This window comes from Entelurus aequoreus, linkage group LG01 (genome assembly GCF_033978785.1).
Source record: "Entelurus aequoreus isolate RoL-2023_Sb linkage group LG01, RoL_Eaeq_v1.1, whole genome shotgun sequence".
Lineage (NCBI taxonomy): Eukaryota > Metazoa > Chordata > Actinopteri > Syngnathiformes > Syngnathidae > Entelurus > Entelurus aequoreus.
Genome location: NC_084731.1, coordinates 75,756,370 through 75,772,993, shown reverse-complemented (window position 1 = coordinate 75,772,993; position 16,624 = coordinate 75,756,370). Strand labels below are relative to the sequence as shown.

The 16,624-nt window shown below is 38.6% G+C and overlaps 1 protein-coding gene across 2 annotated transcripts in view; it reads left to right on the top strand.

The window, feature by feature from the left end:
* Positions 1-3,600: 3,600 nt before the first annotated feature.
* Positions 3,601-16,624, top strand: part of LOC133657289 (voltage-dependent L-type calcium channel subunit alpha-1D-like) — a 59,347-nt gene continuing 46,323 nt past the window's right edge. For both annotated transcript variants that reach the window (XM_062058443.1, XM_062058435.1), the window contains exon 1: positions 3,601-3,832. In XM_062058443.1, coding sequence (XP_061914427.1) covers positions 3,814-3,832 — 19 coding nt within the window. In that variant the 5' untranslated portion in view covers positions 3,601-3,813. The remainder of the gene's footprint in view (positions 3,833-16,624) is intronic.

The window sequence follows — 16,624 nt, the reverse complement described above, 5'->3', positions numbered from 1 at the left end:
CCAAACACGCCGATCTTCACCCTTGACGGGCACCCATTAGCCACCGTCCCCCATTTTACCTACCTCGGTAGCACCCTGTCGCCATCCTGCACCATTGACGATGACGTCCAGGCCCGTATTGGCCTGGCCTCTGCTGCCTTTGGAAGGCTACGGTCCAGGGTTTTCTTGAACAGGAATCTAACCATCTCCACCAAGACAGCCGTGTATAAGGCAGTCTGCCTCTCCACGCTGCTCTATAGTTCTGAAACCTGGACACCCTACCAGAGGCACATCCAGAGTCTCGAGGCCTTCCATATCCGCTACCTCCAAAGGATCCTAGGTCTAACCTGGGAAGACAGGGTGCCCTACACTGAAATTTATGACTGGACCAACACACCCAGCATCACAGCACTCCTTGGCCAAAAACACCTAAGATGGGTCGGACATGTGATCCGTATGCCAGCCCACCGTCTACCCCATCAGATATTGTATGGCCAGCTTTCAGTCGGTCAAAGGTCTGCCGGGGGCCAGAAAAAACGGTACAAGGACCACATTAAAACTCTTCTGAAAAAGTGTGACATCAAACCACCAGCACTGGAGTCCCTGGCTGCTGACCGCCAGACCTGGAGCTCTACCTGCCACCAGGGAATCACTCATCTTCAGGAGAAGTTCACAGAGCGGAGACACCAACGTGCCACAGCACCAGCGACCATCACTGCTGCCTTCCCCTGCCCCTCCTGTGACAAAGTCTGTGGATCACGCATAGGCCTGAGCAGCCACCTGGCTATGCACAGGCGAAAGGCACAACAATAACCAATCCAATACTTTGTTTAGAGCAACGTCATCATCGACATCGATGGACTGCCATAAGCAAGTAAGCAACACATATATGTATGTATAGACCAGAGGTGGGTAGAGTAGCCAGAAATTGTACTCAAGTAAGAGTACTGTTACTTTATAGATTTATTACTCAAGTAAAAGTAAGGAGTAGTCACCCAAATATTTACTTGAGTAAAAGTAAAAAGTATGTTGTGAAAAAACTACTCAAGTACTGAGTAACTGATGAGTAACCTGTTCGTTTAATGATGACGGCAACAAATAATGCACAAAAACATAAAAATAGCAATAAGCAAATTCAGAGCCAGGAATATCTCTTAAGCAACTAAAACAATAATATATATTAAATAATAATACATTAAAATAAAAAAAAAATAAGGCAAATTGAGCCACAAAAACTTAACAGCACCATAGGCTCAGTAGGCATTCATTGATTGATTGAATGAAACTTGTATTAATAGATTGCACAGTACAGTACATATTCCGTACAATTGACCACTAAATGGTAACACCCCAATAAGTTTTTCAACGTTAATCAATTACTTAATAAATACCAAGTCGAGGTGATCTACCTCATATATACATATACATACACACACACATATCATATATATATATATATATATATATATATATATATATATATATATATATATATATATATATATATATATATATATATATATATATATATATATATATATGTATGTATGTATGTATGTATGTATGTATGTATGTATATATACATATGTATATACTGTATATATATATATATAATATATATACAATATATATGTATATATATATACAGTATATATATATATATACAGTATATATATATACATATATGTATATATATACATACATATATATATATATATACATACATTTATATATATAGTATATCATTTATATTTATTTATTTTGCTGTTTTTGTTCACATGTTAAAGGTGTTTTAATGAATATACATGCATGTTTAACATATAGATTCCTTTCTTTCATGAAGACAAGAATATAAGTTGGTGTATTACCTGATTCTGATGACTTGCATTGATTGGAATCAGACAGTAGTGCTGATAACGTCCAGGTTTTCAAATGGAGGCGAAAACAAGTTCCTCCTTTCTGTCTAATACCACATGAAATTGGTTGGTTTTTGGCATCTTATTTGTCCAGCTCCCATATTCGTTTTTAAACACTTTACAAAAAATACATTGGCGGCAAACTCCGTAGCTTGCTAGCTTGTTTGCGCTGTCTTTCGGAGACTCTTCTTTTGTTAGCAAGACAGGAACTGTGCGGTCAGTCTTTAGGCTTTTGACGGGAGGTACGGTTGAAATAAAAAAGTGTCTTTTTTCCTTTACACTTTTGATTGATTGATTGAAACTTTTATTAGTAGATTGCACAGTACAGTACATATTCCGTACAATTGACCACTAAATGGTAACACCCGAAAAAGTTTTTCAACTTGTTTAAGTCGGGGTCCACGTGTGACGGTCATGTGACCGCCTGGCTCTGTTTGATTGGTCCAACGTCACCAGTGACTGCATCTGGTTGGTGAAACGGAGTCAAACGTCACCAGTGACTGCATCTGATTGGTGAAACGCAGGCATGCATAGATCCTACTTTGAAGGTCTGTCTGACAAACCAAAACAAACAAAGTGTGCATTAACAGATCGATAAAAATCAGTAGCGAGTAGCGAGCTGAATGTAGATAAATGGAGCGGAGTAAAAGTAGCGTTTCTTCTCTATAAATATACTCAAGTAAAAGTAAAAGTATGTTGCATTAAAACTACTCTTAGAAGTACAATTTATCCCAAAAGTTACTCAAGTAGATGTAACGGAGTAAATGTAGCGCGTTACTACCCACCTCTGATATAGACACATGCATATATATGTATATACTGTATATTATACATGTGTATGTATATATGTATAAATATATATATATATATATGTATGTGTATGTATATATGTATAAATATACATATATATTTGTGTGTATGTATATATTTATTTATATATGTGTATGTATATATGTATAAATATTCATATATTTGTGTGTATGTATATATTTATATATATATATGTGTATGTACATATGCCATCCGTCCATTTTCTAACGCTTATCTCTTTTGGGCTTGCGGGGGTGCTGGAGCCTTTCTCAGCTGCATTCAGGCAGAAGGCGGCGTACACCCTGGACAAGTCGTATGTATATATGTATAAATATACATATATATTTGTGTGTATGTATATATTTATTTATATATGTGCATGTATATATGTATAATTCTATGTATGTATGTATGTGTATATATATATATATATATATATATATATATATATATATATATATATATATATATATATATATATATATATATATATATATATATATATATATATATATATATATATATGGGTATGTATATATGTATATGTATAAACATGTATATATGTATATTTATATGTATATGTGTATGTATATATGTATATTTATATGTATATGTGTATGTATGCCAATTTTCCGGATGTGTCCAGTCCTTGGAGACATCCTGTAGTGTCACAATTAATAATGATAATGATTGATTGATGGTGTGTTCAAGTCAGGTGTGGTTGTGTCCATTTGCCAGTCGTGCTCCTACGTTGGCGTGTGCCTTTAATTCGTGTGCAGCTGTCCTCCACTTTCACACACTGAGCCCTTTTCCTATTTAATCCCCAATTGGAGCATGGGGAGGGGGGAGTGGGGGGGCGAGAGAGTGAGAGAGATGAGGATGAGGAGGGGAGATGAAGAGATTCAGATTAGTGAAGCCGAGCTGAATTTGTCTCCTCTCGCTCTCTCGTTGTTTTTCCCGTCGAAGCCCCGCCGTCATGCCCGCAACAGTCTCCGGAGCGTGGACGAAGGTGTGAGCGGCGAATAACATGACAACTTTTATTTGTTTGTTTGTCTTTGTGAGAGGCGGTGAAGACATGAAGGTCTGAGGTGGAGCGCCGGCACCAGACATGCAGCACAACCACAAAAGTAAGTTGTCATCTACGCTGTCACATGTTGCTACTGTTTGTCCTTATTGCACAAGACGGAATAGGGTTCCTCCTCATGGCCTTAGCAGTGATGCTCCTCGCCTTGACTCCAAACATCATCGCAGTCATTTCAATGAAGGTTACACAACTTTGGGTCCTGCACCGTCCTCTCAGACAAGAACTGCCCTGTCTCACTCTTTGAGCAGGAAGTGATGAAGCCTGACACAGTCCGCTTGCCATCGATTCCATGGCCTGACATTACAATAACATGGTCTCAGTAACCTGCACAGGCTGGACAGGAAGTAGAATTGCAATTCCAATTTAAGGAAGCGGAACTGAAATTCCATGAAATTCCACAATCATGCATCACAGTGTATTCCATCCATGACTGTGTTCCATACATGTTATTACTTTGAACCTCACCTACACCTTATATTTATTATTTTTCATTAACAGTTAAGGATAAAAATATATTTTAGAAAAATAATACTTTACTTGATGGACTTAGCATGCTAAACTAAAAGTCATGGATATTGTTACTTGGCACTATCTTGCCAGTATTTTAGCCAATTTTGTAGGTATAAAACTACAAGATTTGGTTCTTGTTACTTGCTGATGCTAAATGTTAGCATGCCTACATTTTAGCCAATTTTATAGGTATGAAACAAAAATTTGTGGATATTATTACTTGGGGCTTTTCAGCTAAGTGTTAGCATGCCTACATTTTAGCCAATTTTTAGGTATAAAACTAAAAGTCATGGATATTGTTACTTGGGGCTATTCAGCTAAGTGTTAGCATGCCTACATTTTAGCCAATTTTGTAGGTATAAAACTATAAGATATGGTTCTTGTTACTTGCTGATGCTAAGTGTTAGCATGCCTACATTTTAGCCAATTGTGTAGGTATAAAACTAAAATTTGTGGATGTTATTACTTGGGGCTATTCAGCTAAGTGTTAGCATGCCTACATTTTAGCCAATTTTATAGGTATAAAACTAAAATTTGTGGATGTTATTACTTGGGGCTATTCAGCTAAGTGTTAGCATGCCTACATTTTAGTCAATTGTATAGGTACAAAACTAAACGTCGTGGATATTATTACTTGGGGCTATTCAGCTAAGTGCTCGCATACCTACATTTTAGCCAATGTATAGGTATAAAACAAAAAATGTGTGGATATTGTTACTTGGGGCTATTCAGCTAAGTGTTAGCATGCCTACATTTTAGCCAATTTTGTAGGCATAAAACTATAAGATATGGTTCTTGTTACTTGCTGATGCTAAGTGTTAGCATGCCTACATTTTAGCCAATTTTATAGGTATAAAACTAAAATTTGTGGATGTTATTACTTGGGGCTATTCAGCTAAGTGTTAGCATGCCTACATTTTAGTCAATTTTATAGGTACAAAACTAAACGTCGTGGATATTATTACTTGGGGCTATTCAGCTAAGTGCTCGCATACCTACATTTTAGCCAATGTATAGGTATAAAACAAAAAATGTGTGGATATTGTTACTTGGGGCTATTCAGCTAAGTGTTAGCATGCCTACATTTTAGCCAATTTTGTAGGCATAAAACTATAAGATATGGTTCTTGTTACTTGCTGATGCTAAGTGTTAGCATGCCTGCATTTTAGCCAATTTTATAGGTATAAAACTAAAATTTGTGGATGTTATTACTTGGGGCTATTCAGCTAAGTGTTAGCATGCCTACATTTTAGCCAATTTTTCAGGTATAAAACTAAAAGTCGTGGATATTATTACTTGGGGCTATTTAGCTAAGTGTTAGCATGCCTACATTTTAGCCAGTGTTGCAGATATGAAACTAAAAGTCATGGATATTGTCACTTTGGGCTACTTAGCTAAGTGTTAGCATGCCTACATTTTAGCCAATTTTTTAGGTATAAAACTAAAAGTCATGGATATTGTTTCTTGGGGCTATTCAGCTAAGTGTTAGCATGCCTACATTTTAGCCAATTTTTTAGGTATAAAACTAAAAGTCATGGATATTGTTACTTGGGGATATCTTGCTAAGTGTTAGCATGCCTACATTTTAGCCAATTTTATAGGTATAAAACTAACATTTGTGGATGTTATTACTTGGGGCTATTCAGCTAAGTGTTAGCATGCCTACATTTTAGCCAATTTTTCAGGTATAAAACTAAAAGTCGTGGATATTATTACTTGGGGCTATTTAGCAAAGTGTTAGCATGCCTACATTTTAGCCAGTGTTGCAGATCTGAAACTAAAAGTCATGGATATTGTTACTTGGGGCTATTTAGCTAAGTGTTAGCATGCCTACATTTTAGCCAATTTTTTAGGTATAAAACTAAAAGTCATGGATATTGTTACTTGGGGCTATTCAGCTAAGTGTTAGCATGCCTACATTTTAGACAATTTTTTAGGTATAAAACTAAAAGTCATGGATATTGTTACTTGGGGATATCTTGCTAAGGGTTAGCATGACCACATTTTAGCCAGTGTTGCAGAAATGAAACTAAAAGTCATGGATATTGTTACATGGCGCTATCTTCCTAGTGTGTCAATACTTCAAAGATTCGTTGTCATCAATTATTAACATGCTAGCATTTTGGCAAATGTTGTAGATTTAAAACTAAAAGTAATGGATATTGTTACTTGGTGCTATCTAGCTAGCAGGCTAATATAAGAATCTTTGAAGTCTTAACATGTTAAGACTTCAAAGATTATTTGACTTCAATTGTTACCATGCTAGCATTTTATCCAATTTGTATGTGTAACACTAAAATGTATGCATATTGTTAATTTAGCCTAGTGTGGCAAGATAGCGCTAACTAATAACATGTCAAGACTTAAAATATTATTTGTCGTCAATTGTTAACATGCTAGCATTTTAGCCAATTTGTATGTTTAAACTTAAAACTTATGGATATTGTTACTTAGCCATACCTTGTTAAGTGTTAGCATCCCTGCATTGTAGCCAATGTTGTAGATATGAAACTAAAAATCATAGATATTTTTACTTGTCGCAATCTTGCTAGTGTGCTAAGACTTCAAATAATATTTGTCATCAACTGTTAACATGTTAACATTTTAGCCAATTTGTATGTATAAAACTAAAAGTCATCGATATTGTGACTTAGTGCTATCTTGCTAGCATGCTGGCACCAAGTAACCAAGCATGCTAGCAATATAGCGCTAGACTAAGATTTCAAAGAACCTTTGAAGTCCCAACATGTTAAGACTTCAAATATTATTTGTCATTAATTGGGAATGTTGTCTGTCTATCTGTGTTGGCCCTGCGTTGAGGTGGCGACTTGTCCAGGGTGTACCCCACCTTCCGCCCGAATGCAGCTGAGATAAGCTCCAGCACCCCCCGCGACCCCGAAAGGGACAAGCGGTAGAAAATGGATGGATGGATGATAGCACTTTAGCCAATTTCTACGTATAAAAGTAAAAGTCATGGATATTGTTATTTAGCCCTATCTTGTTAAGTGTTAGCATGCCTACTTTTTAACCAGTGTTGTAGATATGAAACTAAAAGTCGTGGATGTTCTTACTTGATGTCTCAGTGTTAGCATGTTAGCATTTTAGCCAGGTTTGTCAGTATAAAAGTCCTGAATGTCTATGTGCATGTCTGGACCAATCTTGTCTTCCTGTACTGATTGTGTAGTGACCAGCATTAATCACTGATGCTAGTGCTAATGTTAGCATTTATGTAAGGGCAAATCACTTGTGCTAATGTTAGCATACATGTTAGCGCTAATCACTGATGCTCGTGCTAATGCAAACATTCATGTTAGTGCTAATCACTGATGGTACTGCTAATGTTAACATTCGCGTTAGCTGATGCTAGTGCTAATGTTAGCATTTATGTAAGCGCAAATCATGAGTGCTAATGTTAGCATGCATGTTAGCACTAATCACTGATGCTCGTGCTAATGCGAATATTCATGTTAGTGCAGTGGTTCTTAACCTTGTTGGAGGTACCGAACCCCACCAGTTTCATATGCGCATTCACCAAACCCTTCTTTAGTGAAAAATAAATAAATACAACATTTTAAAATTCAAGACAAAGTTATATGTTTTTGGTAACACTTTATTATGGGGAACATATTCTAAATAACAAAGACTTAATCTAGAGTTATTTGGTTAGGGTTCGGGTCAGGGTTAGAGGGTTAGGGTTATAATAAGGCCATGCCGAATAAGGCATTAATAAGTACTTAATAATGACTAGTTAAGAGCCAATATGTTACTAATTTGCATGTTAATAAGCAACTAATTAATGGTGAATATGTTCCCCATACTAAAGTGTTACCATGTTTTTTTTTTACTGGTGCACAAAATGAACCGTGCATGAACATCACCTTGTTCAAACAACAAAACCAACACAGTGCATAAACTCACAACAAATTACACACCTGCAAACCAGTCAGCTGTTGCCGTATCCGTAATACGCCGATAGGGAGAAGTTTGTATTTACACGATGAGTCGGGTGTGTCTTGACCTCCGCCGAACCCCTGATGCCGACTCACCGAACCCCTAGGGTTCGATCGAACCCAGGTTAAGAATCACTGATTTAGAGTTATTTGGTTAGGGTTAAGGTTAGAGGGATAGAGCCAGGGTTAGGGTTATAATAAGGCCATGCCGAATAATGCATTTATAAGTACTTAATAATGACTAGTTAAGAGCCAATATGTTACTAATTTGCATGTTAATAAGCAACTAATTAATGGTGAATATGTTCCCCATACTAAAGTGTTACCATGTTTTTTTTACTGGTGCACAGAATGAACCGTGCATGAACATCACCTTGTTCAAACAACAAAACCAACACAGTGCATGAACTCACAACAAATTACACACCTGCAAATCAGTGTGACTTCTGCTGTTTCCGTATCCGTAATACGCCGATAGGAAGAAGTTTTTATTTACATGATGAGTCGGGTGTGTCTTGACCTCCGCCGAACCCCTGAGCCGACTCACTGAACCCCTAAGGTTCGATCGAACCCAGGTTAAGAACCACTGTGTTAGTGCTAATCACTGATGCTAGTGCTAATGTTAGCATTTATGTAAGCGCAAATCATGAGTGCTAATGTTAACATGCATGTTAGCGTTAATCACTGATGCTCGTGTTAATGTGAACATTCATGTTAGTGCTAATCACTGATAGTTTTGCTAATGTCAACATCCGCGTTAGCTGATGTTAGTGCTAATGTTAGCATTTACTTAAGCGCAAATCATGAGTGCTAATGTTAGCATGCATGTTAGTGCTAATCACTGATGCTCGTGCTAATGCAAACATTCCTGTTAGTTCTAACCACTGATGCTAGTGCTAATGTTAGCATTCATGTTGGCGCTAATCACTGATGTTAGTGCTGATGTAAACATTCATGTTAGCTGATGTTATTGCTAATGTAAACTTTAATGTCAGCGCAAATCGCTACGGTAGTGCTAATGTTCGCATTAGTGTTAGCGCTAATCACTGATGCTAGTGCTGATACTAACATTCATGTTAGTGCTAATCGCTGATGCTAGTGCTAATGTTAAGATTCATTTTATCTGATGCTATTGCTAAAGTTAACATTAATGGTAATATAAATCACAAATGGTATTGCTAAAATTAGCAACCATATCATCGGAAATCATTGATACTAGTGCTGATGCAAACATTTATGTTAGTGCTAATCGCTGATTGTAGTGCTAGTGTTAAGATTCATGTTAACACAAATCTTTGATGCTAGTGCTAATGTAAACATTTATGTAAGCTGATGCTATTGCCAATTTTAACATTTATGTTAGTGTAAATCACTAATGGTAGTGCTAATGTTAGCATTTATGTTAGCGCTAATCACTGATGGTAGTTCTAATACGCATACATGTTAGTGCTAATCACTGATGCTAGTGCTGATGCGAACATTAATGTTAGCGCGAATCACTGATGGTAGTGCTAATGTTAACATTCATGTTAACCAGGGGTCTCAAACTCAATTTACCTGGGAGCCACTGGATGCAGAAACTGGGTGAGGCTGGGCCGCAAGAAAAGATTTCTTTAAAAAATCTAACATGCACTTTTTAATAAATTCACCTTCTTTGAATGGCTATCCCGCCCTAGCAACATACTTGCCAACCCTCCCGATTTTTCTGGGAAACTCACGAATTTCAGTGCCCCTCCCGACAATCTCCCGGGGCAACCATTCTGCCGAATTCCTCCCGATTTTCACCCGGACAACAATATTAAGGGCATGCTGTGACGGCACTGCCTTTAGCGTCCTCTACAACCTGTCGTCGCATCCGCTTTTTCACCATACAAACAGAGTACCGCACAAGTCACATGTTGTATTCGGCTTCTGTACACACACGTAAGTGACTCCTAGACATACTTGATCAACAGCCACACACGTCACACTGAGGGTAGCCGTATAAACAACTTTAACACTGTTACAAATATGCGCCACACTGTGAACCCACACCAAACAAGAATGGCAAACACATTTCGGGAGAACATCCGCACCATAACACAACATAAACACAACAGAACAAATACCCAGAACACCTAGCAGCCCTAACTCGGGGCGGGGCGGGGTTTGGTGGTAGCTTGTATATTGTAGCCCGGAAGAGTTAGGGCTGCATGGGATTCTGGGTATTTGTTCTGTTGTGTTTATGTTGTGTTACGGTGCGGATGTTCCCCCGAAATGTGTTTGTCATTCTTGTTTGGTGTGGGTTCACAGTGTATTTGTAACAGTGTTACAATTGTTTATACGGCAACCCTCAGTGTGACCGTGTGGCTGTTGATCAAGTATGCCTTGCAGTCGCTTACGTGTGTCTACAGAGGCCAAATACAACATGTGACTGGGCTGGCACGCTGTTTGTACAGGGTGTAGAGGACGCTAAAGGCAGTGCCGTCACGGCACGCCCTTAATATTGTTGTCCGGGTGAAAATCGGCAGAAAATCGGGAGAATGGTTGCTCCTCGATATTTCCGGGAGGGGCACTGAAATTCATGAGTCTCCCGGAAAAATCGGGAGGGTTTACAAGTATGACGCTGTCAAGCGGCACTCATATAAAACTTGCGGGCCGCACTAACATTCAATTTTCATATTAAGGTGCGGGCCGCAAAATAACGTTTCGGGGGCCGCAATTGGCGCGCGGGCCGCGTGTTTGAGACCCCTAGCATCAAAGAGTACTGTTAACATTGTTAACAGTACTCTTTGATGCTAGTGCTAATGTTAACTTTTATTGTTAGCTTATGCTATTGCTAATTTTAACATTTATGTTAGCGCAAATCACTGATAGTGCTGATGTAAACATTGATGTTAGCGCTAATTGCTGATGGTAGTGTTAATGTTAACAGTCATATTAACACTACTCTTTGATGCTTTTGCTAATTCTTAACATTTATGTAGCTGATGCTATTGCTAAAGTTAACATTTATGTTAGCGCAAATCACTGATAGTGCTGATGTAAACATTGATGTTAGCGCTAATTCCTGATAGTAGTGTTAATGTTAACAGTCATATTAACACTACTCTTTGATGCTTTTGCTAATTCTTAACATGTATGTAGCTGATGCTATTGCTAAAGTTAACATTTATGTTAGCGCAAATCACTGACGCTAGTGCTGAAGTGAACATTGATGTTAGGGCGAATCACTGATGGTAGTGCTAATGTTAACATTCATGTTAACACTACTCTTTGATGCTAATGTTAATGTTAACATTTATGTTAGCTTATGCTATTGCTAATGTTAACATTTATGTTACCACAAATCACTGATGATAGTGCTGATGTAAACATTGATGTTAGCGCTAATCGCTGATGGTAGTGCTAATGTCAACGTTCATGTTAGCGCTAATTACCGATGATAGTGCTGATGTTAACATTCATGTTAGCGCTAATTACCGATCATTGTGCTAATGTTAACATTCATGTTAGCGCTAATTACCGATGATAGTGCTGATGTTAACATTTGTTTTAGCGCTAATTACCGATGATAGTGCTGATGTTAACATTCATGTTAGCGCTAATCACTGATTGATTTTGATTGATTGAAACTTTTATTAGTAGATTGCACAGTACAGTACGTATTCCGTACAATTGACCACTAAATGGTAACACCCGAATACGTTTTTCAACTTGTTTAAGTCGGGGTCCAGGTTAATCAATTCATGGTAAACGTGATCCACGTGCTGATGTCAACATTCGTGTTAGCGCTAATCGCCGATGATAGTGCTGATGTTAACATTCATCTTAGCGCTAATAACCGATGATAGTGCTGATGTTAACATTCATGTTAGTGCTAATTACGATGATATGCTGATGTTAACATTCATCTTAGCGCTAATAACCGATGATATGCTGATGTCAATATTCATGTTAGCACTAACTAACGATGATAGTGCTGATGTTAACATTCATGTTAGCGCTAATTACCGATGATAGTGTTGATGTTAACATTCGTGTTAACGCTAATTACCGATGATAGTGCTGATGTTAACATTCATTTTAGTGCTAATTAACGATGATAGTGCTGATGATAAAATTCATGTTAGCGCTAATTACCGATGATAGTGCTGATGTTAACATTCATGTTAGCGCTAATTACCGATGATAGTGTTAATGTTAACATTCGTGTTAGCGCTAATTACCGATGGTAGTGCTGATGTTAACATTCATTTTAGCGCTAATTACAGATGATAGTTGTGATGTTAACATTCGTGTTAGCGCTAATTACCGATGATAGTGCTAATGTTAACATTCATGTTAGCTCTAATTACCGATGATAGTGTTGATGTTAACATTCGTGTTAGCGCTAATTACCGATGTTAGTGCTGATGTTAACATTCATTTTAGCGCTAATTAACGATGATAGTGCTGATGTTAACATTCATGTTAGCGCTAATTACCAATGATAGTGTTGATGTTAACATTCGTGTTAGCGCTAATTACCGATGATAGTGCTGATGTTAACATTCATTTTAGCGCTAATTAACGATGATAGTGCTGATGTTAACATTCATGTTAGCGCTAATTACCGATGATAGTGTTAATGTTAACATTCGTGTTAGCGCTAATTACCGATGATAGTGCTGATGTTAACATTCATTTTAGCGCTAATTACCGATGATAGTTGTGATGTTAACATTCGTGTTAGCGCTAATTACCGATGATAGTGCTAATGTTAACATTCATGTTAGCTCTAATTACCGATGATAGTGTTGATGTTAACATTCGTGTTAGCGCTAATTACCGATGATAGTGTTGATGTTAACATTAATTTTAGCGCTAATTAACGATGATAGTGCTGATGTTAACATTCATGTTAGCGCTAATTACCAATGATAGTGTTGATGTTAACATTCGTGTTAGCGCTAATTACAGATGATAGTGCTGATGTTAACATTCATTTTAGCGCTAATTAACGATGATAGTGCTGATGTTAACATTCATGTTAGCGCTAATTACCGATGATAGTGCTGATGTTAACATTCGTGTTAGCGCTAATTACCGATGATAGTGCTGATGTAAACATTCATGTTAGTGCTAATTACCGATGATAGTGTTGATGTTAACATTCGTGTTAGCGCTAATTACCGATGATAGTGTTGATGTTAACGTTCATGTTAGTGCTAATTACCGATGATAGTGATGATGTTAACATTCGTGTTAGTGCTAATTACTGATGATTGTGCTGATGTTAACATTCGTGTTAGTGCTAATTACCGATGATAGTGTTGATGTTAACATTCATGTTAGTGCTAATTACAGATGATAGTGTTGATGTTAACATTCGTGTTAGCACTAATTACCGATGATAGTGCTGATGTTAACATTCGTGTTAGTGCTAATTACCGATGATAGTGCCGATGTTAACATTCATGTTAGTGCTAATTACCGATGATAGTGCTGATGTTAACATTCGTGTTAGTGCTAATTACCGATGATAGTGTTGATGTTAACATTCATGTTAGTGCTAATTACCGATGATAGTGCTGATGTTAACATTCGTGTTAGTGCTAATTACCGATGATAGTGCTGATGTTAACATTCATGTTAGTGCTAATTACCGATGATAGTGTTGATGTTAACATTCATGTTAGTGCTAATCACTGATCCTCGTGCTGATGTCAACATTCGTGTTAGCGCAATAAGTGATGCTGGTGCTAATGCAAGACTTCATGTTAGCGTAGTTTATTTGCTGTGCTTTCAAGCAGTCAACAACAACTTTTGATTAGCCCGCGTTGACTGAGGTCAAAGTTCACCTTTTGTCATAGCAGCACACAGGTGAGTGTGACCTTTGACCTGCGCTCCTACCCCTCAATGTGATACATCGTTAATCCTTCCGCCCTGGCGCCGGATCAGAGTCGGAATTAAGATGGCGTCCCGATATCGTTGTCATGGAAATGAGCACCACTAAGTCACCGGTTGCCATGGCGCCAGAGTTAATCCCTCCCCCTTTTGTTCCATCGTCTCATACGCGCCGCCTGATCGATGCACGCGCGATTTCGGAAACATGAGCCCGAGGAACACTGTCAGAACTTTCCTCGACGCCTCTGTTAGCTCCGCCCCCACCACGCCTTCAACCCTCGACCCCGCCCCTGCCGCCGTCACCACGGCTGCGAGTGAGCGGCAATAGAAAAAGAAGGAACTAGAAGAAATGTTCATTAAATAACCTGATGACCGTCCCAGCTGGACCAGGCTGCGGGGCACGCGCACACACACACACACACACACACACACACACACACACACACACACACACACACACACACACACACGAGCAGAACAGAAAAAAGCAGAAAGTTAACAAGGCGTGTGAGGCTTGTGTGCCAGTGCTGTGCCACACAAACACGCACGCACGCACACACACACACACACAAACACGCACACACACACACAAACACACACGCACACACGCACACATACACACACACACACATCCTAGCAATTGTACCTTTGTGGGGACCAGCCAAAATGTCCTCACAAAATCACATGTCCTCACAGTAAAGGTAGTGGCACACATGCAGAGAAATACACACACACACACACAAATCTCTAAACAAGGAGGTCACGCTAGTCCTCTCACACACACACACACTTACACACATAGACACATACACACGCATGCGTGTGCGCTGCTGTCAGGATGATCTCAGTTGTCTCGGGATAATTCGGGCATAATTAGACGGATTCTCGTGGGGCAATGCAGGGGGCGGGGAGTGTGTGAGTGTGTGTGTGTGTGTGTGTGTGTGTGTGTGTGTGTGTGTTGTGCAGCTCCACACAGAGAACAACACAACGTGAGCAAGAGTCATGTGACCCGCGCTGTCCTAACCTCAGCCGCCCGAGGACATTATTCATGCTGCATCAGCGCCCCCTGCAGGCTCACTTCACCCCTCATTTCTTTGACGCAACTCCCTTTTGTTTATCATACTTCTTATTATTATTTTCATATACGCACGTTCCTTTGAGTCGTGGAATTATTATCCGTCCGCTCGACTCTCGCCGCCCTCGCACGCCACATTGCCGCGTCGCCGCCATTTTGTCGCGCGTTAGCGTCCGCCGCGTTCCAGAGGTTTATCAGCTTTGTGTCACAGCTGGACGCGGCAAAGCATTGTGGGAAACGGGGAAATCTAGGAAGGTGGAGCGAGGCAGCAGTAATCTCGCTGAGATGGTCAGGTAGTAAAACACACACAGAGATGTAGGTCACAGCTGTTCACTACTATGTTGCAGCATCCACTAGGGGTGCGCAAAAAAAATAAATTCAAATTGCGATTCTTATTCATCCTAAATAGATTCATCATTTAAAAAAAATTATGATTCCTTATTTATTTATTTTTTCATAAGATCGATTTTTGACTCCACTCAACCAAAAGATGCTTTTTTTTAACCTGAAACCTGCTTTGAAAAAGTTTCATTATCATTACATATCATACCGAATAATACAGTGAGAGAATCGGATTGAATCGAGAATTGATTCTGAATCAAATCATCACCCCAGGAATCCTGAGGAGCCCAAAGATTCACACCTGTAATATTTTGGTACTTCACACGTTACAGTTACCATTTTGGCATGCTAACATTATAGCATGCCAGATTTTGTTCGGCTAATTTAACAGATAATCACCTCACTGTCATATATTTTGGTATTTCACTGTGTGCATGCTTTTGTTAGCATAGTACTGCTAGCATGCTAGCTTTTTTAGCAAATTTTTCAGGTATACATTTCAGCGTCAAATATTTTGTTGATTGACGGATGATACCTGTTAGCATGCTAATGTTACTATGCTACCTTTTTTTTTAGCTAATTTCTTAGGTATACACACACCTTAGTGATATTATGGTACTTGATGTATGCTAATGTTACCAGGCATTTTAAACCAAAATTTCAGGTACACACCTCAGACTAATATATTTTGTACGGTGGCAGTAAAAAATTAATTTACATCCAAATCTGGATTCTTATTCATCCCGATTAAAAATTGATTCATGGTTAGAGTGTCCGCCCTGAGATCGGTAGGTTGGAGTTCAAATCCCAGCCGAGTCATACCAAAGACTATAAAAATGGGACCCATAACCTGCTTGGCACTCAGCAACAAAGGGTTGGTGTTGGGGGTTAAATCACCAAAATGATTCCCGGGCGCGGCGCCGCTGCTGCCCACTGCTCCCCAAGGGGATGGGACAAATGCAGAGGACAAATTTCGCCACATCTAGTGTGTGTGTGACAATCATTGGTACTTTAATCTTAATCTTAATAATTTTTAAATGTTAGTAAAACAAACTAAACAAAAAATATATTTACAAAAATGTTTTCCCAA